Here is a 27,275-nt window from a genome sequence, read left to right on the forward strand (position 1 = left end):
TTTAAAACTTTCAGAAGAACTATAAAAGAAAACACATTTAAAAATCAGGGTAACATACAAGTACTGTACATGTCTTCCCCTTCCTGCACTCTTAGTGAGAATTGTGACTGGAAACATTAAGAAATAAGTGCGAGAGGAACCGAAGAACCAAAGCTGGAGCCTCTTCCAGGTCTATTCCATGACCTTTAAGCAAAGCCCTTGGGCCAGACCTTGGAAGCTGCTGAGCTCTTCCTGGCAATGTCACTGTTGGCAGCCCTGGAGAGGCTCAAGCTGGTGGTGCTGGGATTTCTGGAAGAGCTGCTTGATTCTTTTGTGGGGGTCTGCCAGTGAGGTCAGGCATCTCTAGTAGCCAGGACATCTCCTGCTTGTCATCTCTGCTTATGCACTGGGTGGCCAAGAAATGAGAAAGAGTTTTCAAAAATGTGATTTTTTTTCCTGCTAAACAATGCTTTACAGCTGTCAGAGGTGTAGATTCTGCACATCCTGATGCCTTTGTGGGGGCACCGAACAACAGAGGACAGACAAAATGAAGGGAGTAAAAAGCAGTTCTATTTATTGAAGGGCCTTCAGGTACATTTAGGGCAGATGAAGCCTCCCCAGGGCCTACACCCAAAATGGATGATGGGTCATGAGTTTTCACACTTTTAAAGCTTTGGGCCATTTGCATATTGGGGGTTAATCTTTCAATTACAGCTTCAGGTAATGAAGTCATTTACCCCAAGTTTGGTTCTCCCCAACTCATTTTTGTTTAAATCTCTCAGGGCCTGAGACAGTGAGGCGTCCTTGATCCCCAGAACTAGGGAGGAATTTTGTCTGACCAAACTGGGAAAGCAGTAGCTAAGACTGTATGTGGAGTTTAGAGCTATAGACTAAAGAATTGCAGGATTACAAATATATGAAAAAAACATAAAGCTAAAATCCTAAACCATCAATCCCACGCTGCACATCTGCCCCGTTATGTTATTTCCATACACAAGTCTGTGCCTTCAACAGCTCCCTCTTTCCCTCTCTCCTTCCAGTCCCACCTTTCATCCAACCTTTCGAGTTCCCTCGCTTCTCCATCGGGCAGAGGGTCTTCATCCCCTGCGTGGTGGTCTCGGGGGACCTGCCCATCACCATCACCTGGCAGAAGGACGGCCGGCCCATCCCCGCCAGCCTGGGCGTCACCATCGACAACATCGACTTCACCAGCTCCCTGAGGATCTCCAACCTCTCCCTGATGCACAACGGGAACTACACCTGCATCGCCAGGAACGACGCGGCAGCCGTGGAGCACCAGAGCCAATTAATCGTCAGGGGTAAGGAGGTGTAATTACTCTGAAAGGCGACAATTAAGCGGAGTTCATCAGTATTTTGTGGTGACGCCTGTTTGATGGGAAGTGGGAAAAAGAGGGGTGTGGGAATCAGTCAAATAGAAATTTCCACAGACATGGAAGGGTTTGTGTGGGAATCCAGGGCTTCCCTCTGGCTGCCCTGGCAGGTCTGGGACCCTGGCAGGGGTCAGGAACCCCCCTGGACAGAGTCCCCAGAGACACTGTCTGTGATCTCTGTCCATGGAAAAGAGTTTTCAATCTTACAGGATGAATTACAAGCTTTGAGTGTTTGATAAGAGTAATAATTAAGTGTGACACGGGTGCAAAGGTAAAATTTTAAGTTTCTAGATTAGGGTTTCAGAGGGGACAAGATGGAGGAAATTGGGTGTGCCTTGTCCTTTTTCTCCTTCTTCATGCCCTCCATGTTTCACTGTGGTGTTGGCATTTTTCTGTTGGTTTGGGCTGGGGACACACTGTCCAACGTAGGTGACAGATATTGGCACGTTATTGTAAATCCAGCACAGGTAGTTTGTGGTATTTAATGTTTGTAACATCCTACTGAGGGCAGAGCCCCACACGCTGCCCTGCGGGACAGAGCTGTGGCAGGGCAGCAGAACATGTTAGAGATAAACAGAATAAACAACCTTGAAACCAGCACAGACAAATTATGGCTTCTTCTTTGGCAGCGGGGCAGAAAGACAGAGACTTTCTACAATCTCGGAATCACCAATACCCACAGATTCCGACGGGTTTGATTTGCAGCCTTGGGAGAAGCTTGGATTGATGTAAAAACACAATTCACAGACATTAAGCAGAAAAAGTCACAAGTTTACGTTTCTATAGTCATAAATAAGAACATGCCTTAAGTAAGTGAGAAACTGCATTGATAAAATGGTGAAGGGTTTATAATGCAGGGGTGTGATTGTACGGAATAAGCTGAGAGTTTAGAAGTTATAACAGAAGCATTTGTGTGCATGTGAGACAGAAACCTATTGGACAAAAGTATCCAAAGTGCAGTAGAAGTAAGTAAAGGTGATAGGTTAGAAAAACAAAATAAACCCTGTGGCAACTGTCTATTGGGTTAGAAAGTTCTGTATTACCTTGTAACAAAGAATTTATGACTACTCCTGAGCTATGGCTGACTGCTTGCTCCTCTAAAATCTCAGGGTCTCTGAGACTGATGTTTGTCTGAGCAATAAATTGTTTTTAGCCTGAAAATAGTTCCATCCCTTCATTAAAAGCGGTGACAATGATAGAGTGATATATGGCAATGCTTCTCTCTGTGACAGAGCACAGAGAGCAATGAGGCACAGAAAGTAATGTGGTTTTTTCCTATCTAAAAGTCTTGACACTAATGAAAAACTCTGGAGTGTATGGGATGGGTGGGGAAGCCACAGGAGTGACTTCCTGGGAAATTTTGTCATTGGGATCAAGCCTTTGAAATGTTCTCTGCTATTGTTTTAGTCTGATTATATCCATTTTTTATTTAGACCACTCTCTCCTACAGCATTATGTCAGTAAAAAAGCAGAACATTGATGCTGACTTCATGGGCAAAGGACTCTTACCTTGTTTTTTTCCTGGTTTGTGTTTATTATGCAATTAGCAGGACTCACGCACTCATGATGACTTCACAACATTTTGCCTTGAAATAGATGTGAATATATATTCAGTAAGCAAATATTTTATGTGGGAAAAAACTTTCTAGTCACACCTTAGCCAAATTATCTAGAGATTATTCCTTGTGATGTATTTTCAAACTTATTGTGCACAAGTTCAACAAAAGTTGAAGTTCACATTGCTTCTTTTTCTTTCCAGGAGTTTTTCAAAGTGTTTCAAATTTTTATTTTAAAAAACTCAGTCAGACCTTTCCCTCTCCACCATCTCCTTTCTTGCCACCAAGCCTCTCGGCTTCTCAGAGAAATAATAATCCTACAAGGAACCTCAGTAATTTCCACCTGCTGCACATCTCTACATTTTATATTACCTCCTATAAGTTTGCCAAGATAAACCTTAAAATCTTACTGGGGCTTTTGCAATTTTGCCCGGGGCTTTTTTCCCACCCCAAATTCTGAAAAACTCTTTTAAGTCAAATGTTCCCAGTGTCCTAATGCTATTCTTTAGGAATTATTCCCTAGTTTTCCAATATGCTTACTTTTTTAATGCTAGTATTTCCAGAAGTCAGTGGTAAACAGATTCATTACTTTTCTACTAGTTTTGATATAAATATTTCATTATTTTTTTAAATTTTACTGATTTTAATCTTGCTTAAGATTATTCCGTACAGGTGTCTATTACTTTCCTCATTTATTTAGTAATTCTTAAATGAAGCAATCTAATTAACTACATGCATTTAATTATTCCTTTCTAAGATTTTCTGCTAGATTTTTACCCTATTCCTCACTCTAATTATGAGAGATTTTCCTCACCTCCTCTTTTGCTGGACGAAGGAAAGTTGAAAACCTCACATGTGTCTGCCCCGCTCAGAAATGCTGCACCAAAAACCAGCTGGGATTTTTTCCCCCCTGGTTTTCAGCTGTAATTCAGCTCTGGAAGTGATGGGAATGAATCTGCAGCAACCCTGTGTGGGTTCCTAGAGGCATTTTTTACTCCCAGGATGGTTTTAACAGCTGAGAACAGGTTCTCTGCCACTACTGTCTGTCCTTGCCAGCACTGAGACCCACGAATGTAGGGATTGCTGCTCTGGGCAGGGGTTTCTGATTTTTGTAGTGGTTTCTGCTCTGTGTAGGTATTTCTGCCTTGTCCCCCACTGATGGGGACAAGCCCTGCCATGCCCTCACTTCTCCTGGCTTTGCCTGAACTGCACTTTCCCTGTCTCCTGCTGTCTGTGGGTAATTCCTCCCCTGACCTCTGTTTCCAAGACACATCTGCCTCTTGCTGCCTTTTCAGGCATTAATCAGTTTTCCCCTCTTGTCCCAGAGTTTTGGGAAGCCTTTCTCCTGTATAATATCTGTCCCTCACCCCAACACCTCCATTTTCACCTCCATTTCCCCCTTGTACGCTTTCTGTTCTAATTACACCTCCTGAGGAGGTATAAAAAATGCACAGACGTGACAGAGAGAAGCTTCCCACTCTCTTATACCCAAGGGCTTGGACAGAAATTCTGGATCCTGCAATTTTTAGGAGGTTATGAAGGCTACATCATGTTCCCCACCTTGTGTATCTTTTCTGCCCGTGTAATGCTTTGCAGAGCCTCCTTAAATCCTCTTCTCTCTGTCTGTCACTTTAAATGATAATGTTTTAATCAGTTTTGGATGTGCATCTGAGATAACAGCTCTCACTCAGAGAAAAAGGGGAAATATCATGTTTGACCCGAATTCTCTGCCAAAACCCTACCCTGAACTCTTTCCCTCATACTGAACTGCTTCTGCTGCCTCATCCCACAGAGGTCAGAGCTCAAACAGCCACTAAAGAGTCACTGTGATCACTCCTCCTCTGCATCCAACCTGACCTGTAAACATTTCAAGTCAGACTTGTTTTCCTGCGGCCTGTTTATTCTCCAGGCTTTCTGATCCCTCCTCACCTTTTTGTTCATAGGTGCTGTATAACTGAAACATTATAATTTTCTAAATAATCTAAGTTACCTCCAAATACAGGGAGAAGTGGTGCTTTAACTCCTCTTGTCTCTAATCCCCATTGTCTGAGGGTTTCTCAGCTGTGTGCTTTAAACTTAAATGTTGGCTGTCCTAAATGCTGGGAGATGTGTTCTGGGAAAATCTTATTTATGTGAACACTGTGCATTTTGATATGAGAGCAGACAATGAATCGGAAAGGAAAATTAAGTGAAATATTGACTGTCATGCACACAATTCCCTTTTCCTTATTCAGACTGTCCTTGCATTCATTTCAAAAGCAGACTTTAAAACAGTGCAGGCCATCGTGTTTCCAAACTAAATGGGAATCCACATCATTTTACAGTACATAGGTAGGACTAGAAGTAGAATCTGAAGACAAGACATTCTTAAGGTGAATGAAGAAACACAGGCCAAATGCTCATTGCTTCATTTGAATTATTAGTGAACACACAAACTTCTGCAGCTTCCATACACAAACCTAAATTCATCATCTTTACATCTTCAGATATGTTTTCTTCAATATCTTCTGTCAGATCACATGGATCTTCTATTTTTTATCATCATATATTCCTGTTTAGTTTTAAGTCTATTAAATAGATTTCTTATATTTGTCCTACAAATATTATTTCTCATATCTGAGCTGCACTGCTATTTTGCCAGGGGCGCTAAACAGCAAAAGGAAAACAAGAACTGGTTTCTTAAATTCTGTGGGCACTTCATGGCAAATCTTCACAGTTCCAACTATTTTGTGCTTTATAAAAGCAACCAAGTGGTGATGGGAATCCCCAAAAAAACCTGGCCAGCAAGGCTGGATTCTCCCTGATTTAAATACCAGAGGAAGATGATGGCCAGCTTCCACAGCATCACACAGGAGATGGAAAGCAGCAGCTGAGAGAAAGTGGGACAACAAAGTCTATTTTTTGGAGCATCTGGGTGAGATCATCTCAGGGCAATCTCAGTTCTCTCTGAGCCCTTTGGTGACAACCAAAGAAATGAGACAGAGCCAAATGCTCTGGACTGACAGAGCTTGGGGCTGTCATTGCTTCTCTCCACAAATTATTGGCTAATTTTAGACAAATTGGAAGAGGGGAAAACACCTCCAGTGGAGCTGAGCTCTGCAAACTTCATATTAAGAGGTGATTGATAAAAAATATTGGGTATAATACCAGAGAATCTAAACAGGCAAAAGCTTCTGCCAACACGAGAATTCTTCCAAGTTTATTATTATTCCAAAGAATAATTCCAAAAGATATTATGGAATATCTTTTGAAAGCTCAGTAGGAAGTGGAAGTGAGTAAAAACAGGACTTTCCCTCTCAAAATCGTAAGCTCTGGCAGATCCTGGTCTGCAGATCTTCTGGAAATGCATTAAAAATTTGGCAGCTAGAAAGGCTTCTCAAAACCTCATAGATAATAAATAATAATAATGATAATAATGATGATGATAATGATAATAATAATAGTAATAATAATAATAATAATTTCTTGGCGCACTCTTTGTTTGCTAGTCATGCCAATAAGAAAAAGGAAAGGATAGGATCCTGTCATTAGAGCCATAGACAGAAATGAGGAAAATATCTTCTCTGTCAACTACTTAAATCATCACAAGGAATTAATCAAGGCTTTACTCATTAAGGTTGTCATCTAAGAGTGATTAAAAATCTATATACACTTTATCATGTGTTATTCATTTCTGTAGAGTTTCCTAAAATGAAGTACTTATGAAATAAAATGCAGTGAAAAGAATTCTAATGGGTAACTAAAAAGAAAAAATTGATAAATGTATTATGAGTTCAAAATTTTTCTGATACTACCAGAAAAGGGAATTCAGAGATAGCAGTGGATGCATAAATCATGATGTTATAAGTGCTGTTAGTGAGCACATCATAAGTTAAAACTGAGATAAGGTCTTTAGATACCTAATAACCCCCCCATCATGCATTTAGTGCATTAAATGTGTTTGCATTTTGCACTTGCCAGGGGTGTTGACTTTAACTAGATAGTTGGGCACCCAATGAGGAGTCTCTGATTTTTCCAGATGGTAAGAGAGTTTCCACCTTTTCTGTGATGTTTGGTGGTGGTGCTGGGGTGATGCAGCAAAAGCAGTTTGGGACAGAAAAGCAGGGAGGGAAGATTTAAGGTCAGAGATGGTGTCTAAACTCATTCACTTTCTTTGCTGGTGTTTACACTGTGGCTTTGAAGATGACTCCAAAAAGATTCACTTATTCAATGCATTCATTAGACAAACCCGATCAACACAAACCACTAGGCATGGTGTCATTTTACAAAAGTACAGCTTTTTTCTTGAACTGCAGAGCAAATGGTTTCACTGAACCAGCTCAATCGACCCCTTAGGTCCAATGACTGCTGCATCTCCCCCTCGCAAATGACCAAATTTAATAACTGTTCATCTTTACTAAAGTACAGTGTTTAATGATCTCATTCATTAATACATCAAGGGTTGCTTTGGCTGATTAAATTCCCTCCATCATTTTGACAGTGAGATCCAAATGTGAAGTACAAATATTCAATGTAAAAATGAAACACTGCATTCCGGGCTGATGCCATAGATTATTTCTTCACTCACTCCAGCAGCCCACCAGAGGAGCTCGTGTCAGGAGCCTTCAGAATTGCTCTCCAGAGGGATTCACTGATCTCTGGGAGCCAGAAGTGCTTGCATGGATTTGAAATCTGGGAAGGAATGTGTGAGTTTGGCACCTGGAGGGATTCATGCATGTGCACAGAGCAGATTTAATCCAGGGAGTGGATGTGGGACCACAAGGATCTCATGATGTTTAACCTCACAAGTGCTGGTGCTGCACCTGGGTCAGGGCAATCCCCAGGATCCATCCAGGCTGGGAATGAAAGGATGGAGCAGCCCAGGGAGAAGGATTTGGGGGTGCTGAACACTGTTCTGATTCGTCCTTTGCTCTCCCTCAGTGAGAGCCTGAGACTGATAACCATTATATTGACTGAAAATACCTTTTTTGGGGGTATTTTAGCTCTTTTTAACCTTTTCTTTTAAACTTTTTACCTCCTTTGAGTTCAGCCACTAAAGAGTTGGCATCTGTCAACTTATGGCTCTTACCGTAAATAATTCAACAGCTCATTTCTCACCAGAGACCTGTGTGCTGCATTGAATAAAGGGCTACCAGAAACTCACTGTTAAAGCAATTTTAAATTCCCTCCTTCACAGACTCAAGGAGCTGTGTTGCTGAGACAAGGAGGGTGATAAAAGTAGAACTGTTCAGTCACATTAATGGGTAATTTCAGAGACTTTCTGAACTTGTTTACTTTTTTCTATTAACTCAAACATATCAGACATTACCTTGGTTAAATTCTTGCTAAGCATATTTTCTTTAAGGGCTAATGATCTCCTAAAAGATAATGAAAAAGTGAACGTAGGTTTATCATCTAAATCTAAGTATCAAAATCTAGCACAAGTTTTTAACAGCACTGTGCCCTGAACTAATGCAGCACTTAGCACAGAACAAGTTATTAAATTGAAATAAAATTGAGAAGCAAATAGGAAAAGGGAAAAAAAATGTAAAGGTCTCCTCTGATTTTTCATCATTTATATGAGAAGAAAAATCCTCTTGCTTCACCTAGACAGCAATACAGAAACCATTGACAGGGAATTCAATGAGTAATTTTATTTTGTTGAGGCATCTCTTCAGATTTCTATTGGCAGTTTTAAGACTAAGTGGCAAAGGTTTCTGTCTTCAAAACCAGAGCAGCAGTTGTCATTTTTATAGCTAGTCCTAAAGGATGGGCAAAACTTTATTAAACATAGAAACAGTTTCTATTACTGGGTGTGGGCTGGGTTTTTTCAAGTTTTTTTTATGGATCCCAAGAAGGAAATTCTCTGATTTCCAATGATACACCTCATCTAGAGCTACAGAGCAAAATTTAATTTTGGCAGATACCATTCTAGTATTGTTCTCTACTGAAAATAATAATTCAAATTGAGAATATCAAGAGTATCTGAGCAAAAACTTAGGTTTTATATATAACAAAAAATACAGTGTTAGCAATGTGATTAAAAGCCTTGTTCAGAGTTTGTCAATGTTAGACGCAACACATCATAGATATATCTGTGTTTCCTTAAAAGATGTGGAAAAATGTGGCAGAATTTCCATTTAAAAAGCCCAAAGAATATTTCCGTTTGGCATCCATCCTTTTTTTTTTCTATATGTGCCCAATAGAATCACACAAAAAAAATGTGTTTCATCAGATAACTTTAATGCAAATAGTATATTAAAGACTGACTGCATTTATTCTATACTAAGCAGTCTTGCTTAACTTTTTCCAGAACTTTCTACATATGTCTGCTCATTTAATAAAACAAATTCCTGAAAATTTAGCATTTCTTGCCAGTATCATCCATAGCAAATGAAGAATATTTAAAAAAAAATGTTTTTCAAAGAGAAGGAAAATAAATTACAGAAATGTTGTATTGGAAGACAGATTGTAAAAGACATTCTGCTCTTCACACCCTTCAGTGATAGAGGAGGACGGTAATGATCAGTCACTCCATTGCATCTTTTGTAATAATTTACCTGTAAGAATGGTGGGTTCATGTTTTATGTTGGTTTTTTATCCATCTTTATGGATAAGCACCTTGTAATTGATTTTTCAGAAGCTGCAAACACAAATTTACTCACAGCTACCGAGGTAAAACAAGCTGATGCCACCATGCCAAGTTGTACAAAATCAAATCTATTTGTGCAACTTACTGAGCTTTTCACCTGCCTTGGAAAATACCTCATTGTGTGTTTGGGGATGAAACAAACACAGGACAGTGAGAAAGGAGGTACTGAAGCAAATGTTTTCTCTGAGCAGATAATTAGAACAGGATGGGTGATTGCCCAGAGCTGTTGCTGCTGGGATTTAATGTTTGATGTTTACCTATTGTGAATTAACATAGCCTACAATAAGTGTTTCTCAGCGTGGCAGCCATTTGGAAAGCCATAGTGTTTGTCAGCAGTAAATATATTTTCTGGTACAGAGGTATCTCTTGCCTCTATCACTGCTGGTTCCTTTTGTTTCTTGTAGCTGTGTTCCAAAGAGCATTTCTGTAGTTAGGCAATAAACAGCTTTTCATTTTGGTCCAGTTAGAGGGATGTCTTGGTTTGGAATGACAGGTGTCTGCTAAGGAAGGCAGGAACCTCCCCTGAAATGGAAAATGTAAACCCCTCCCTCCAAATTATTATAAATTTGAAATTAAGATGTTCTCAGGCAAAGATATGGGAGTAAGAATAACAGTTATTTATTAGGGAAGAAAATAAAAATAAAAATCCAGTAATACAAAACAGCACTGCCAGAGTCAGAAATGCCCTGGCCCCCTGTGGGTCAGGGAGGTGGCAGCAGTCCCATCCCAGGGTGGCTCAGCCCTCCTGCAGTGCCAGCTGTGCTTCTGCTGGAGCAGGATCCTGCACAAGGGGGGAGTTTTCCTCTGCAGCTCCAGGGCTGGGGGAGATGGGCCTGGGCTCCTCTGGGAATGCAGTGGAAGAAAGCTGCTCCTCTGGGAATGCAGTGGGAAGAAAGCTGCTCCTCTGGGAATGCAGTGGGGAAGAAAGCTGCTCCTCTGGGAATGCAGTGGGCAAAGGCTGCTGTGCTGTTCCCAGGCCAGATTGTATCCAGGTAGGAATGTTTGGCTCCTCCCCTGGGCAGAGCATCTCCCCATGGGATGATGGAATTTTCTCAGCCATGCAGGGACACTCACTGGCCCATGAAGAGAAGAGAATTAATAATTAATGGCCCATGGACAGAAGAAATTTCCTGCAGGGAGGATTGGCTGTGGGAGAGATAAGAAAAACCTGCCCAATGAGCAGCAGAGAACTGCCTCACCTCTGACAGATGGTGACAGAACACACATGCCCAGCCTAAGACAGGGGATTATTTGCCCTCTAGAGGACTGTTGTCCTTTTTTAAAAAGCAGCTCTATCTATGAATGTGGAATGAGAAAGCTGGAGGGGAGTCTAGATTGTGAAGGCACAGGGAGGAAGGCTCAAGCTGTAGTGAGGAGGGGTCTCTGAATCTGCAAAGAGAATTTCCACAGACCTTCAACTCTGAGCTGCTCCACTCTCACCAACACTGGCAGCTCCTGTTACTCCTTAAGGAAAACTTGGGACACTCTGGCACAATGAGAGATAATATTTGCATGAATTATGAGAGTGCTTATACTGAAAAAAACTTGAGGGTTATATCTTAGAGCATTGGTGCTTCTGCTCTATTTCTGCTGCACAGATTTTCTCTGTGGATAATTAGTCCTATGTTCATGGGCATTAATAACTATTTCAGGCCCCGGGGAAAATATTTACAGTGCTGGGGTTCCCTCTGTACTCCCTTGCATTTTCTTGTGCTAAAACCTTTTACCAGACTCTTTCTTAATGTTTGGCACTTCTGGAGAGGCAGCTCAGGGGTAGAACAGAACAAGGATGGATAGTTGGGCCCTTTGTTCTGTGTTCTTCACCTTTCAGTCAAATTCATCACTGCCTGGACCTGGAGAACCTGTGAGGCTTCAAATTCTGCAGTAGAATGAGGAGAGCAAGGAACTATTAGGATTTCTCCTGTGCTGCCTTAGATCTCAGTGTGTTGCTGAACTCCAGCAAAAAAAAAAAAAAATTATTTGAGAAGAAAAAAGTGTGTCCCATATTCAGTCACTCTCCTTGGCCCTGTGAGAAATGACAGAATTAAAAACATGTGGAATAAAACCATAATTAATTTACTTCTCTTTTTCTTGGATATTTACACTTCCATGTTCTGAACCAAAGAGCAGAGGCTCAACAAAATACTGCGACCTTAACTGACCATAATACAACCATTAAACACTTCCAATATTCAAAATTTTTATGGGATTTTCCACAGTCTTCACAACTTTCAGCCTCTTTTTCATGATTTTGTCAAGTGTTTACGTTTTACTGAGACTTGGACATTTAGAATCAGTCTTTCCTATCAATTTTTTTTGGACCTATGTTGTCACAAGCTGTTTTCTTCATTGTGTACCCGTATTTGGAACATGTAGAGCTTTTCCTTGAGATAAGCAGCTCTTATTTTATTTATGAACAAATAAGTACGTGTGGAAGACTCACTGCAGTGTTTTTGCGCTACTTTGGGATAAGTTTAATAATATGTTCACATTGATGCACTGAAATAAGATTTCTTATCAACTTAATACAAGCAAATTGTGTTGAACCTCTCTGGCTGGTTGGAAGGCAAAGTTCTATCAGAAGTTTTGGTTCAAAGACACTGATTTTAATATGAAGTGATTTGATTGCTAATAAAACATTTTTTTCTAAGATTATTTACATCAATAAATCTAATTCTTCTTTTGTAAAGCTTGCTAGTTCACTGTTATAGAAAAGCAAACAGAAAAATTATATTGTTCTTAGACATCTGACAAACCCACCTTTGGAAGAAAGCATTTATTTTCTGTCCACAATGATATGATTTATCTATTACTCCATTTTTAACCTCTCCCAGGTCTTATAAACTTATTTTGGTATAAACTTATACACTTTTTTTTGGTAAAGACCGGTGGTTTTGTCATGCCTAGCAAGAAATACATTGAGGATGTGCACAGGAAGTGAATTATCTGGTAAAACCAACCTTAGTGTGTTACTGGATCAGCAAAAACCTGGTTCTAATTTTCGCTTTTTGCTATGAAATGTTATAATTCTGAATGTGACTGCTCTGCCATTTTAAGATACCCAAAAATTGCCGACAAATTGCTGGAATTCTGATGGCTTCCTTTGCTCCCTTCCCACAGTGCCCCCCAGGTTTGTGGTCCAGCCCAGCGACCAGGACGGGATCTATGGGAAAGCCGTCATTCTGAACTGCTCTGCCGAGGGTTATCCCGTCCCCACCATTGTCTGGAAGTACTCCAAAGGTAGGATTCCTGTGGGGACCACTGGGGACAGGCTAATTCTGCCTTAATAACATCCCATTCACCTATAAGTTGCTGTTTTAATCTCCAAGTTGCCAGGGAACAGCAGGGTCCAATGAGAGACATACCAGTAGTGTTTTATTCATCATAAATTATCTCCCCCAGTAATGGATTCTTGGCTTCTTTTTTGCCAAGGTCAGGATTAAATATGTGAGAGGGTATTTCTTGTTGGGACTCAGATGTTTATCAGTTTTTATCTCTGTTACAGTCTCACAAACTCTGAATTCTGCAGCACTTCAACAAACTAAAAATGGAGCTCCATGTCTCTCTCTCCAAGGCCTTTTAAGGATAAACTGTCCAATTAAGAAATGACACGTCAATTATTTTCACTTTTAATCCAATACCCAACCACTCGTGCCCTCAATGGGGACTTTTTTATCCAATTACACAAAACCACCCAAACCCATGGAGAAGGAGGTGAAGAAGGAGCAGCCTCTGCCCTAAAACCTCACTCTTGCTCTATATCTATTCCTGCATTCTAAACCTTTAGACTCTGAGTTTCCACCCTGTGATATCAAACACTTCTATTCAAACTCCATACCTCTAATCTCAGTTTTATTATTGAATTTTGGAAGCTTCTCCACGGCCTCAGGTCAATGCAGTGTTCTCTTGGGGGTCAGTGCCTGGCAGCACAGAAAGTCTCAAATTCTCAGCAGCCAGGGTTCCAACACCCCAGCACAAAGTGCTGGTCATTGTCCCACACAAGGCTGAGCTGGATGGACTTTTGCTCTGCCCTGGAGACGTTTTGGCTGTGCCTGTCAGCTCAGCAGGCAAGGGATGAAAGGAATGGCTGGGAGAGAACAGACACGGCTTTAATTGAAACAACCAACAAGGTTCACTGGCAGCATTTGGCTGCTTTTTCCCCCCCCTACTTCAAAGTTTGTGATAACATGACCAATCACATCTTTTCAGCAAAGAAGGAAGGTCAGGTAGCATTAACATAAGCAGTAATTCAGTATGAGCTTTACATAACGCTTTAACATTTTCTCCTCGTGTAACAGAGCATTAAAAGTGGTCCCACTTGACCCTCAGTAACCATAGGAAATTGACTGCTTTTTAGTTCAAACGGGCTGCCTGATAGATTGTGTCTTCTGGCCAGCTGTCTTCTGGTAGGTTTTAGCAAAAAAAAAACATTTTCTGCAATCTCTGTACCCAATCTAAACAAGTTCATGCCTCAAAAAACAAAAGGAGGTGCTGTTGAGAAGAAATCTTTATGTAATGCTTCATGCCATTTTTGGTTTTCTTAGGATCTAAGTCCAAATTGTATTTGAAGAAAAAAGAGTGTGAGAAAAGTTAATATGAAAGACTATTTGTGCTCTTATTGATAAATTATGGTTTGTTGTAAGGGTGCAGAATTCCAAATTCCAATAATCTCACTGGTATGTGGGATTTTAATTCTGAATATAGGACACAAAGAGGTAATTATGTTTTTTTCTGTTTGTGGGCTGAAGGAGCACAAGCCAAGCTAGATGAGTTGTAATTAACTGTGAGGAGATAAATAACCCATCTTGGAATGGTGGAATCATAGAATAGTTGGATAAATCCCCTTTCAGACTCATCCACACAGATGTATGGGATAAGATTCTCTCCTGCTCAGGAATGACTTAGGCTGCAATAGCAGTAAAAACATGTGTGCAGATTAAGAAATCTGCAAACTGCTGCACAGATTTTTTTTCCAGTTTTTCCAGTAGATTTCCTCAGGAGTATCAGCCCTTTCCTTTCTGTGAACACTAAATTGTTCTCACAATTTTTCATGTGAAGGAACACACAAAGTGAGTGGGCAATCAATGGCAGGCATCTACAGTTAATAAAGCATAAATGTGCATTCCAGCTAAATGACAGAAAAAATTTCTTGTTCAAGAAAAATAACTGACAAAAGGAAAACTGGGACATGCATAGGACTAAAATAGGGGGAAAATCATCAATGGCAGCTGAATTTTGTAAGAAAACATAATCATTTTTACATTTTTAAGTTCATAATATTGATCACCAGGCCTTCAGTGTAGCCATAAGTTCCCAAAGCAAACTCTTCTAGGACTAGAAGTGCTTTTGATATGCATGTCTGTTTTTTTTTTTTTTCTAATATTCTAAATGTTGTATTCATTCTAGCTCACCACGTCACACTAAATAATACCACATAATATTTATTCACCATATTTCCTTCTGCGTTGACTCAGCCAACTGTTTATAGTGATTAATGCTGACAGATATTAACTTTGTGTACAGAAAGTGTATAAGAAAATTCCATTGAAGAGCACCTTTTGACTTTCCTGAAAAATCCCATTTCCTGATGCCAAAGTAGTCTGTAAAAGCCTTTTTTTTAACAAGATATGTATTTTAATATACATTTAGGTAGTCTTTAATGTTGAAGGAACCTGAACTTCTGGTGACAGTATAGCAGGATTCTGTTTCCTGTTCCCTAAATTACTCAGTGTCTTATTTCCAAGGAAAGGTAGATTTTTTTTTTTCTTAAAACTTAATAAAAAAATCTTTAGCTTCCTGTTTTTATGGACCTCCCATTTTTACAGTGCTGCCAAAAATGTCTGATCAGTGGTCTGAGCTTTTGGTTTTTTATTTGTTTCATTTGGGGGTTTTAGGTATTTTTGGAGGGTTTTTTTAATAGTCTCAATAAATCCTCGCTGCAAACATGTCAGAACAGAGATTTTTTTGTGTCACCAATCCATCAGCTGTAGCAGGAAACAAGAGGAACAGTCACTGATGTGGTTTTCCATGTTATCCAGGGTTTCATAAACAAGGGCCTAGAGGTCCCCTGAGTGTGCCATGTTTACTACAGCAAACATCCCTCTCAGTCATAAGAAATTCATTTGCTGTTTGCATTAGGGATGCATACTGCCATGACTGTTCAGCTGTAATTGTCAATAATTCATCAGCCTCTAAATGTACAACAAATGTGCCTTTTCACCCATGAAAGGGCTGAAAATCTTCATTTCCTCTCTCCCCCTTCCTGATTCTTCTGCTTTGTGCTTCTTTTGCCCCTTTAATATGGGCAAAGTATTGCTGCTGCTGCATTCCTTCTTTTCACGCAATGAATTCAGTTTGGATAACTGTCTTGGTTTGAAAAGACAGGTATTGGCTAAGGAAGGCATGAGCCTTCCCTGAAATGGAAAAGTAAACTCCTCCCTTCTAATTATTACAATTTTGAAATTAAGGGGCTCTCAGGCAAAGATATGAGAGTAGGAATAACAATTCTGTACTAGGAAAACTAAAAAGAAATACAAATTTAATAGTACAAAACGAAAAACCACTGCCAGAGTCAGACCATGCCCTGACCCCCTGTGGGTCAGGGAGGTGGCAGCAGTCCCATCCCAGGGTGGCTCAGCCCTCCTGCAGTGCCAGCTGTGCTTCTGCTGGAGCAGGATCCTGCACAAGGGGGGAGTTTTCCTCTGGAGCTCCAGGGCTGGGGGAGATGGGCCTGGGCTCCTCTGGGAATGCAGTGGGGAAGAAAGCTGCTCCTCTGGGAATGCAGTGGGAAGAAAGCTGCTCCTCTGAGAATGCAGGGGGCAAAGGCTGCTGTGCTGTTCCCAGGTCAGATTGTATCCAGGTAGGAATGTTTGGCTCCTCCCCTGGGCAGAGCATCTCCCCATGGGATGATGGAATTTTCTCAGCCATGCAGGGACACTCACTGGCCATGAACAGAAGATAATTAATAATTAATGGCCCACGGACAGAAGAAATCTCCTGGAGGGAGGATTGGTTGTGGGAGAGATAAGAAAAACATGTCCAATGAGCCGCAGAGAACTGCCCCACCTCTGACAGATGGAAGTAGAGCACACACAGCCCCAGCCTAAGACAAGAACAAACCACCCTGTGTCATTCTGATGACGTCAAAAGCCATTTTCACTGCACTGAGCCTCTAAGAACAGGAAGCTGTACCTTATCCCTTGTTAAAAATAAAACATGAGATGCTTTTTAACCATTCTCCATGGGTTTCTTGCTGCAGGTGCCGGGGTTCCCCAGTTCCAGCCGATCGCGCTGAACGGTCGGATCCAGCTGCTCACAAACGGCTCCTTGCTGATCAAACATGTGCTGGAAGAAGACAGTGGATACTACCTCTGCAAGGTCAGCAATGATGTGGGAGCAGACGTCAGCAAGTCCATGTACCTCACTGTTAAAAGTAAGAACTGAAACGCTTCTCTGTGATCCAGATATTGCCATTGAGTGAAAAAAGGCTTTACTGCATCCTTAGTTTGGAGGGAAGGGGGTTGGGATGGAAGAGATCGGGTTTGCTGGTTTTTGATTTAATTTTGGCTTTCAGCTGCGTGTGGTAAGACCTAGAAGTTAGGATGGTTAATAAAAGCCTTTGTTTGGTAGAGGAAGGAAAGTAAATTTGTACCAGGTCTGAAAGCTATCCCTGAGTCATGAAGGGAAAATAAGAAAGTTGTTCAGGGGTACCAAAAAAAAAATAACAAAGGAGAAACGCTCACAGAAATTGTCATAAATCTCAAAAGCTGAAGGAAATGTGGATTAAAAAGATAATTTATCAATTCTCAATTTATCATAGATGGAAACTATAGGTACAATTACTATAGGTAGATACCACAAGATATTACAACATAATCTTTTACAGATAGAGCCACAATAGCTATTTTTCACTTAGCCAGGTAAGTTTTGGAAATTACCATCTAATTTGGAAAATCCATCTACTTGCACAAGTTCAACCTATCTGTACTTTCAAGGCACAAGAGACAAAAGCAGTCCAGTTTTCAAGTGCATGTTAGCTATAATTCCTAGAAGCATCAACACAGTTTAGGAAATACAGGAAATATAATGGAAAAAAAAAGGTTTAGAGATAATATCATTTCTCTCACTAGAGAAAAAAAAGAGACTATTAACACATCAGTGTGCCAAATGTTCCTAGATGACCTGTCAGACCAGTATTGAAGGAGGTTACCATGCTATGTACTTTCATGTTCGTAGGGTTTCTGAAGATTTACAGAATGCTTTGAAGTTCTGGGATGCCAATTACCTTGAAAAAGTTCTGCCCTTGAAAGTAAAAAGATTTTTTTTTTTCCAGAAAGGAAGGAAAATATAATTTATTCTCTATTGGAGAGTGCACTTTAGACCATTACTGTTCAGGTTGAGGGGTGTTGTTTGTTGTTGAGAATTAATAGCTAAGTTATTTTAAGAGTGTCAAACATTTGCAAGCCCCAATATCTCAGATGTCCCCTCCACTCTAATTTACCATAGTGACTTTATCTTCTAAAAAACAACATGATGACCCCTCCAGCAAATATATGAATTGGACATTTTTTCTGTGGGCTGGTAGAAGTTCCAGCTTCTGTGGTTTGCAGAACTGGCTGGTTTTGGGCCAATCTTCACTTGCAGGAGCAAGGCACTGCTGTAATATTCTACCGAGAGCCAGCTTCTCTCTGCTTGGCAGCCGTGCACGCTGCTTGTCTGATCACTGCATGCAGTTTCATGTGTGATAAAAGAGCATCCCTTATCAAATGAGAGCAGGAGCTTCCCTGGGGAGCCAGCTGCTGTTTGAATCTAATGAAAACCCCTCTGGCTCTGAGACAACAGGGAGCAGCCTGTGCCCCTCACACACCCACACTGACACCAGTCCACTCCAGAGCACTTGCAGGGTGCTAGGGTGGGCGTGGAAGGGACAGAGCTTTAGGGACAAGATGCTCTGGTGAAATGAGCTGCATTATGGCTGGATCCCCTGTTCTTGTGGCATGGTTGTGCCTCATGATATTTGCATCTAGTCAGGTGGACTGACTCCAAAGTGAGGGCTTGGATTTGCCTTTCATCTCTCTCATCATTCACTGTTTCCTCTTTCTGTGTGGTTATTCAGGATCCTGTTCCTGGACCTTGGTCCTCAAGTTTAGTCCTCTTCTAGATAAAAAACCTTGGTCTTCCTTCATGAAACTCATGGTATTCTTGATTGGTTGATCCTTCTCCACAAGGTCACCCTAAGTGCCTTCTTTAGGCAGAGGTAGAGGGTGAGACCTGGCCCATGCAGTTGTTTCTGGGTGACAGAGTTGGTAAGTAAGAAACAGCTCTCAGAACATAAACAAGGATTATTAATGATGCATATTTTTGTGGTTTCCTTGTGCAAATTGCCTTCCCACCTTCCTTAGTCTATTTATGGGTTATCCAAGAGTAGTAGCTCAAATCTGATAGAAAAAGCAGAGTTTAGATGGATTTGGTCACTGATCGTGAAATTAGACTGGCCCTCAGAAAGAAAAACATGGCAGCAATCCCTTTACACCTAATTCCTTCACTTCTTGTTCCTTGTGCCACAAATACCTCATGCATGCAGGTGCTAATCCCTGATGGCATCCCTGAACTTGGAAATAAACCCACTCGTGCACAGGAGATTCTTCTCCTCCCTGTCTGATAGAAGTTTTTATCTACTCTGTTAGTAACTCTGCTGGATAAAGTTCTACCTTTCATAGATCTTATTCAAAAATCTCTTAAATCAGCTGATGCTTTACTTCTCCAGAATTTCCATTGTCACCTGTATCTAAACAAAAAGGATGTTGACCTTTTTTTGTCAAACAAGAGTAGGAGTTTTTTTTGTTTCAGTAGTTCAGGATGAAAATTGATTTAATCTGTTTCCATTACTTGCTACCTCTAAAGTGGATGGATTTTTTTTCTTAGTAAAAACCCATGTCAAGCTATAAACCAGCTTGGCTTGCTTAATAAGACCTATAGTGCTAAGGGGGTAATTGTAATAATTCCAAATATACATTTATCTAGTGCCTCAGTGATTGTTGAGTGACACCCTGGTGTCAGAGGAGCTGATCCAAATTCTCATGCAAATGGGAGATTGCATGAGAAGGGAATGCAAAGAAAAAGGAAAAAAAAAGAAAAAAGGAAAGAAAAAAGAAAGAGAGGAAGGGAGGTTTCAGGAATACCATCAGAAATGTGAAAAGAGCAAGCTGTCAGCATCAATGCTGAATCAGGAACCACAGGGCAGAAAATTTTCATTTAGCAGCTATTATCCTACTCACTTGCTTTTCAAGGAATGGACATAAAAATCATGACCAGTGAATTTTTTTCTTCTTGTGATTCAAGGATTAGTAGTTCCCAAATTCCATATTCACTAAGACACACAATAATAAAAAGTTATGAGAGATCTGGAACAAGGAATCTAGTGCTGTCTTGAGAAATGACTCCTAGTGCTTGGGATGAGAAGACTTCTGAAGAATTTCTATAAAGGATAATGAGCTTTTAACATGAAGGGAAGAACTAAAATTATTTAAAGGTTGCCTGGGAGTCACAGGGGAAGAGATGACTGCTTAAAACAGACTGCCTGCCTTCATCTGAATAAATGTCACATTTCCTAATTCCACTTTAGGGGCTGTATATAATGTGATAGAATGGTATCCTGAAAAAATTACCTCCTGAAAAGCAAGTTTGCATTAAGGCATGCATGTTCCTGTGTAAATAATCTGTTGGAGGCAACCATGTTAGCCCTGCCCCTTCTTAAATCTATCACTTCTTTTTGTGACAGTGTGGAGCCTCACAAGTTTTAATCTGATCATCAAAACATTTCCAACAAATCCTGTCTGCCAAGAAAAAAGAATTGCTTCATTCACTTTCCCCTCAAATATGCTTCTTAGCTATTGGCATTATATGTGTTTAATACATAAACCTAAAGCTGTCAGTCAGATCCACAGCTCCTTCCAGCAGGAATACGCTAATCCCAGCTAATTCTTTCAATGCCAAGTTTCACCACTTAGGCTATTTCTAAAAAAAAAAAGAACCAAAAGGAAACACCTTTAAAAATTGTTGCCTATGACAAGAACTGATGGAATAACAGGAGAAGAGGCTTCTGGGGAAAGGCAGCCTGGTAAAACTGGTAAAGCGTGGAGGCTGTTCCTGCACCACGTCGTGTTTCTGCTGCCCCTGCCTCTCTTACTCTACTGCTTGCCCATGTTGACCATGACCTCCTCCAGGCCAGATTTGTTCCTCACCATCTTCAGACAACTCAAAGAGACCTCAATCACATGGGCTACTGCAAAAGAAATAAAATATAACATTGGTTACAAACACAAATAAACCCAGAAGATGCTTCTGGATGGAGACTGAGTGGCGTGGAGTTCTTTTCTCCTCTGCAAGCTAACAGTTGTTCCACCATATGGCTGAAGCACTGCAGCATTTGTTTATTGAGATGGATGGAAAGCTCTGCCTGTGAAGCTTTATCCAGGCAGGATAAAGGGACAATTTCCATATGACCAGAGTTTGCTCTTCTGCGACACCAGCAGCAAAACCAGCAAGCTGTGATGGAGAACTCACTGTGCTCTGCTCACCAGGGTGCCTCTAAATGCTCATTTTAGTCTTTGGGAAAATAATTCCTTGCTGAGAGCACAGGAATGTTGAGATCAGTCCGACTGCTACTTTTGTTTGTGTATAAAAAGCCAATTTCTCATTAAAATGCATGTATCCTACACGGTGTCAGTAAGGGTGGCATTGCCTGTTCTACATGTGCAAAGATAGATTATCCATGATATGTGGCAAAGAAAGCTTAAAATCTCTGTCTTTAATACCTCCAAAAAACACTTATAAGAAGGACAGCAATAATGCTATGTCAAATTCACCTGAACCCAGTTATTTTGATATTTCTTAATCTTTCTTTGCTCCATTTTTCTCACAGTCCCATGGTCTGTAAATACTATTTTCTGTAGAAAAACAAAACAAGACAAAAGCTCCCTTCTCTTTTTGTGTGCCCTGGTTTACTGATTTCTTCTTCTGACATTCTGCCATCTTTTTTTTTAAAAAAAGGATTTCTCATTTATTTGATTCTTCATCCTTATTTTGCAGTTATCTCAAGTAGGGTACACTTTCATGAAATGGAAAAATTTAGACAAAATTGGTAAAAATCACTAGCTAGATGGCTTGCATGTATTCTGAGAATGAGGGAGTGGGACAAAGGCAAGGAAAACAAAAAATAATTTCCTTGAATTGCAGCTACTCTCATGCCCGAATCAGTCCTTTCTGCTGAGCTGGTGAGCTGCCCTTGCCCACCTTTGCCCTTACCCTCATGACAGGCAGTTCTCTCCCTCTTTTACCACCAATTTATAGGTAATCAAAGGTAAAAACTGTGTTAAACATGAGATTGTGACTAAACTGCCCAACTCCAAGTCAGTGGTGACGAACTTAATGCCCTTTATGCTTTAATTTTTTGTCCCTACCTACAGCAGGGCATTTGGAACTCGATGATCTTTAAGGTCCATTCCAACCCAAAGTGTTCCATGATCCTAAGACCCTAATTGCTTATTTTCATTACTCTAATTGTTTATTTCCATGAAATGCAGAGTCTAAAAGACACCATTAGTGAATCCTGGAACCACAAGAGATCTCCCCGGATGCAAGCACTCCCTCTTGTTAACAAAACATCCCATTTCTTTCCCTAATGAGGTCCTCCCACAACGAGAGAGGAACGGGGGTCTAAATGCTGTTCTCTGCCTCTTCAAACTGCTGGCACAGCTTTGATTTAGGGACTTGCACTTTAATCACCCATCATGTGTCATTACCCCGACAGGCAGCGGCAGCCGCCAGACGCGAGCGCCGATAAATTGCGCCAAGAATCGCTGGAGCGATCCTTTGTTGATTTTCCTTTACAGCTATTCCATGGCAGATCAGCTGTCATAACAACACAGCGCCTCTGGCAACAGAGGGAAATTAAACATGAAGTATGTTCAAGGTAGCTGGTAGAAGGCTGGAATATCCCTTTTCTCCCGTGCCTTCGGATGCTCTCCGCTCCTCGCGGTAACGCCAAGCCCGTGGCAATTCTCTTGTAAGATAATTGCCAGATGTGCTGCAGCAAAAATACTCAAGTGGGTTTGTATGCAAATCTTTGCAATGCTCTCATTTAAGGAGAAGAGGAGAGGTAAGAACCTCTCTCTCTTTCTTTTTCTTTTCTTTTTTTAATAAATATGTTTTGAACAATATAGCAGCCCTTTTTCTGTTCTTCAAGGCTGGTTGCACAGCAATGTTTCCAGCAGAAAGGTGAAACAGATTTTTTCCCCCACAAAGTGCACACAGAGTCTGCTGCATTAACACTATCATATTTATTGCTTTTTTTTTTTTTTTTTTTTTTTTTTTTTGCCCAAATAAGCTGTCTCTCTCAGCTTTTTGATGCCCAAATGGCAACATTCAAAAGGGAGCATGGGTGAGGTTCATTTTCTGAAGTTTTCTTTCTGGGGAGATTATCATACTGGATTCAGACTGTTGAGGCTTTCCTGATAAATAATCAGTTTAAGAAAATTGTAACAATTTAGTCTTTCAAATGCCTTCATATCTTTGTGGTTTTTTGAAAGTCTCATAAGGGATGGGATTCAGAAGCTGCTGTTTTATTTTCTCCCTTTCTTGAAGAGATTAGTACTATAAATACCACAGATATTTTAGCATACTGTCCTTCCTCAACATTAATATTTCTTGTGTTCTGTTAAATTACCACTTTATTCAGAGGCATTATGTGGCTCTCAGATTGCAATGAACTCTGTGCCCAGGTTTGGCCAGCTGTGGTCAGAAAATTGTGCCACAGAGATCATTTCAGATCAAAGGCTGCAGCTCCTGTGTCTCTGAACACTGCTGAAACAAGACTTGAAAATAAAATCTGATCTAATCCTTCAGCTGAGGTGGTGATGTGGCAGGGATTGATACCAGCCAGATAGATAATCCATTCAAAATAACCATCACTGAGAAAGTACAAATGTCAGTATATTGTATTTGGCACGATTCTTCAAAACCTATGGCGCTCAAATGCAATAAGTGATAATCCCAAAATGTTCTAAACTGGAAGGAAATATTCTGGGAATTATTCTTACTGGTGGTTTAGAATCATATAGAATCACAGAATATCCTGAGCTGGAAGGGACCCACAAGGATGATCCAGTCCAACCACAGGGCAGCACAAGAGTCACACCCTGTGCCTGAGAATGTTGTCCAAACGCTTTTTGAGCTTCTTGGCAGGCTTGGGGCCATGACCACTGCCCTGGGGAGCCTCTTCAGTGCCCCAGCACCCTGTGGGGGAAGAACCTTTCCCTGATCTCCAGCCTGAACCTCCCCTGGCTCAGCTTCAGGCCTTTTCCTTGAGTCTTGTTCACAATTTTTCTGCCCAGGGCAGAAGTTGTGCCTCCTGTGCAGGGAATTGCTGGGCTCAGCCCCTGCCCGTGGCTCTGGGGCCATCGCTGGGCCTGGGGCAGAGCCTGGGGCTGCTCTGACCTCCTGCACACAGGGACAGCCAGGGACACACAGGGACACCCAGGGACAGCCGTGGACACACAGGGACACACAGGGACACACAGGGACACACAGGGACACACAAGGCTCAGGCCCCTCTCACTGGGGCTCTCTCCAGGCTGAGCAGCCCCAGCTCCCTCAGCCTTTCCTGGGCCCGGAGCTGCTCCAGGCCCTTGCTCAGCTCCAGGAGCTCCTGGCCCTGCTGTGCTGAGAAGAACACAATAATTGCATTTGGACATTTATTCCAGAAATTTGTGTCAGAACACACGACTCTTACAAAATAAAAATTCTTCAAATATATTTATTTCTGATGTTTTCTCAAAATTACAAAGTGTTTCTAAATCTCAAAGTCAGCTGCACAAAATAGGTGCTAATACAAATAGTGTTAGGACAATGTTCTCCTAAGTTACTTCTTTTTTCCTTCAATTCTCGTGGTACAGGAGTAATGACTAATCACTAACCATGCCCACAATGGAGTGTTGATGTTTACTGTTTATCTGAATCAAGTGGGTTTCAAATGCAGCATGGATAGAAGTTTACAGTTTTGATTTTTCTTGAATATTTACTATTATTTAATACTTAGATCTGTACATTTACCTGGATTCTCATGCTGTGAAACCTACTAATTTTTCTGAGTAATATTTTAAAGTACAAATGCTGCTGTGAATACATTAGTTTCATTTGTGTGGTGGGAGTTTTTTGCAGTGTGTTTGATGGGTTTAATATTGGCTTCTGGGGGAGGAAGTGAATGCAGGATCTATTGCAGATTATTTTTATATTTGCAGTGTCATCAAAAGTTGGGTCTATGTCTTGCTAACAAAGATTAAATAAACTTAAACCAAGAGAGCATTGTAAAGCAATTGTGGGATGTAAATTAAATTAGTGGGCATGTGCAGTACACGTGACTATTTCCACTTCAGAAAAGGTAGCTCTTACAGAACTGTTCTTTTCCTTTTCCTTTTCCTTTTCCTTTTTCCTTTCCTTTTCCTTTTCCTTTTCCTTTTCCTTTTCCTTTTCCTTTTCCTTTTCCTTTTCCTTTTCCTTTTCCTTTTCCTTTTCCTTTTCCTTTCCCTTTCCCTTTTCCTTTCCCATTTCATTTTCCCTCATCTCTTTTTGTCTGTGTCAGTCTTGCCAGCTTTAAGGTACATCTCATTTAGAAAGTAACCCTGTCCCAGCAGGACAAAGCCTCAGAACCCCTCATTAATATTTTAAATGAGTTTAGGATCTGCAGAATGCTCTGTGAACAGCCAAAATAGAGGGCAGAGTCTTAAATTATATTTCTTCTTATATATCAGCTTCTTCTGCACTTTGAATGACTTACCTACTGTCTTTCCCAGTAAAAACCTTACATTTCAAAAGGTTATTCACTCTTTTTAAAATTATTGAATGCTGTCATAGGACCTGCATCATAATTCTTTACAGTTTTTATTTATTTATTTATTAATATTGTTTATCCTTATCTTTGATTTGAAGAAAGAAAACCTATAGTGAGTTATAACAAAAATAGTAAAAATGATTTCACAATATCTGAAGAAATATGTAGAATATAAGCTACATTTGAGTATCAAATGACACAGATGCCACATCAGTTACATTTTTCTGTATAATTCTCCTGCAGCAAAAGAAAACTGCAAAAAAGGTAGTTTATATGCAAATATTTTATGCTTTTGATTAGAGTTTATTTCTTTTAAAAGATAGTATCACATGTCACTATCAGACAAAGATGATCTTTTACAGCTGCTTCCATCAGTGCAACTTTAAGCTTTTTTTAAGGAAAGCAATTTTGCCTTCAAACATAAAGAGTCTTTTTTTTTTTTTTTTTTTTTTTTTGTAGTACTTTCTTTTCATCTTAAAAATAGTTTTCCAAAAATTGCGTGGTGGTTTTGTTCGCATTTCTCTGCTAGAATCTTACATTGGTGCTCAGTGTGAGAACAGTGCATAGAGTCTGTGATAATCAACATAAACACAAATTAAGTTCATATCTGGGGGGGCTCACAAAAGGATTAGAAATGCAAAGTGGGAAGAAGAGCTGCCTGCAAGCTGAAGATGATGCACTCAGGGTAATTTAAGGCAGAAGAAAGGGTTTGCAAATGCAGATTTTCTTTCAGCAATCTCTTTCCTTCACCCCATGCCCTCCCTGACCATTGGGATTCACCCAGTGCATGTGAGCTCCCACCCTACTGCACATTCAAATATTTGTAGGGTATGAGATGCTTGAACAAATCTGAATATGTTGCTTTTATCTGTCTTGAGAGAAAAAAAAAAAAAAAAAGGAAATGTCCACTTATGGCCATAACAATTGATTTCTGAGTGGCCTCACAGTATAGATAACTAAAGAAGCAAAGAAGCATGGCTCCATTTTTAGATAAATCTTATTAGAATCCTGCAGGGCTGAGGAATGAATCGATTTGGTCTGTCAAACCAGGAGATAATGAAAGAATGAGCTCTCACTGTTGGCCTAATTACTTATGATTAATCTAACCCCATCCATTTTTTTTAACTGTCTCCATTAGGCCAAAGAATAATTATTCTTACATCCAATTTTTGTTTTCTTTTCCAGTCCTGAGTTGGAATATTTGATCATGTAGGAACTGGGTTGTCCAGGCAGTTGCATATCTTTGTGACAATCATTTTAGATTCTCTGTCATCAATAATTTGGTGTTTAACTTCCACCTGGACAAATTCCTGCCCTGGGAAAGCAATGTTTTGTAATTTTATAGATGTAGGTGAGCACAGCACCAAATTCAGAAAGGAGAAATGATCTTTCAGAGAGGGAATAAATTTTATAGCTCCAACCACTATTCTTGACTTGTGAAAGAGGTTTTTTCCTTTAAAATTCCCTTGTACAGGGTGATGTGTTCTCAGGTGATGGGAGCAGCCCAGTGTGTGCAGGGATTGGCATTGATATTTAAACTCTTTTACAAATGAAACTTCTGGTGAGATTTCCTAGATATAATTTTGCAAAAAAATGCTACTAGGCTGTGAAAGATCTCTTGCTGTGTTTGATCTATGGAAATTAAAGGCCTCAATTACCAATATTTCTGGGTCCACGTGCATGAATGTGTGAGCACTCACAACACAGAAATACAGAATCATTGAATGGCTTGGGTTCTGTTGGTGATTTGGTGACATTTAATCCCCAAAGTCAGATTCAACCAAAAAAATGCATCTTAAATATTATGCTCCTACAGCCATTTTTTTCAT

At 40.4% G+C, this 27,275-nt stretch overlaps 1 protein-coding gene across 3 annotated transcripts in view; it reads left to right on the forward strand.

Annotated features, from left to right (window-relative positions):
- Positions 1-27,275, forward strand: part of DSCAM (DS cell adhesion molecule) — a 462,695-nt gene that overhangs the window by 300,534 nt on the left and 134,886 nt on the right. For all 3 annotated transcript variants that reach the window (XR_012058288.1, XM_030283877.4, XM_072935734.1), the window contains exons 9-11: positions 1,020-1,298; positions 12,678-12,797; positions 16,816-16,989. Coding sequence is in view for 2 of the 3 variants with exons in the window: in XM_030283877.4 (XP_030139737.1) it covers positions 1,020-1,298; positions 12,678-12,797; positions 16,816-16,989 (573 nt within the window). In the remaining variant the exon portion in view is untranslated. The remainder of the gene's footprint in view (positions 1-1,019; positions 1,299-12,677; positions 12,798-16,815; positions 16,990-27,275) is intronic.

The sequence above is a fragment of the Taeniopygia guttata genome, chromosome 1 (genome assembly GCF_048771995.1).
Source record: "Taeniopygia guttata chromosome 1, bTaeGut7.mat, whole genome shotgun sequence".
Lineage (NCBI taxonomy): Eukaryota > Metazoa > Chordata > Aves > Passeriformes > Estrildidae > Taeniopygia > Taeniopygia guttata.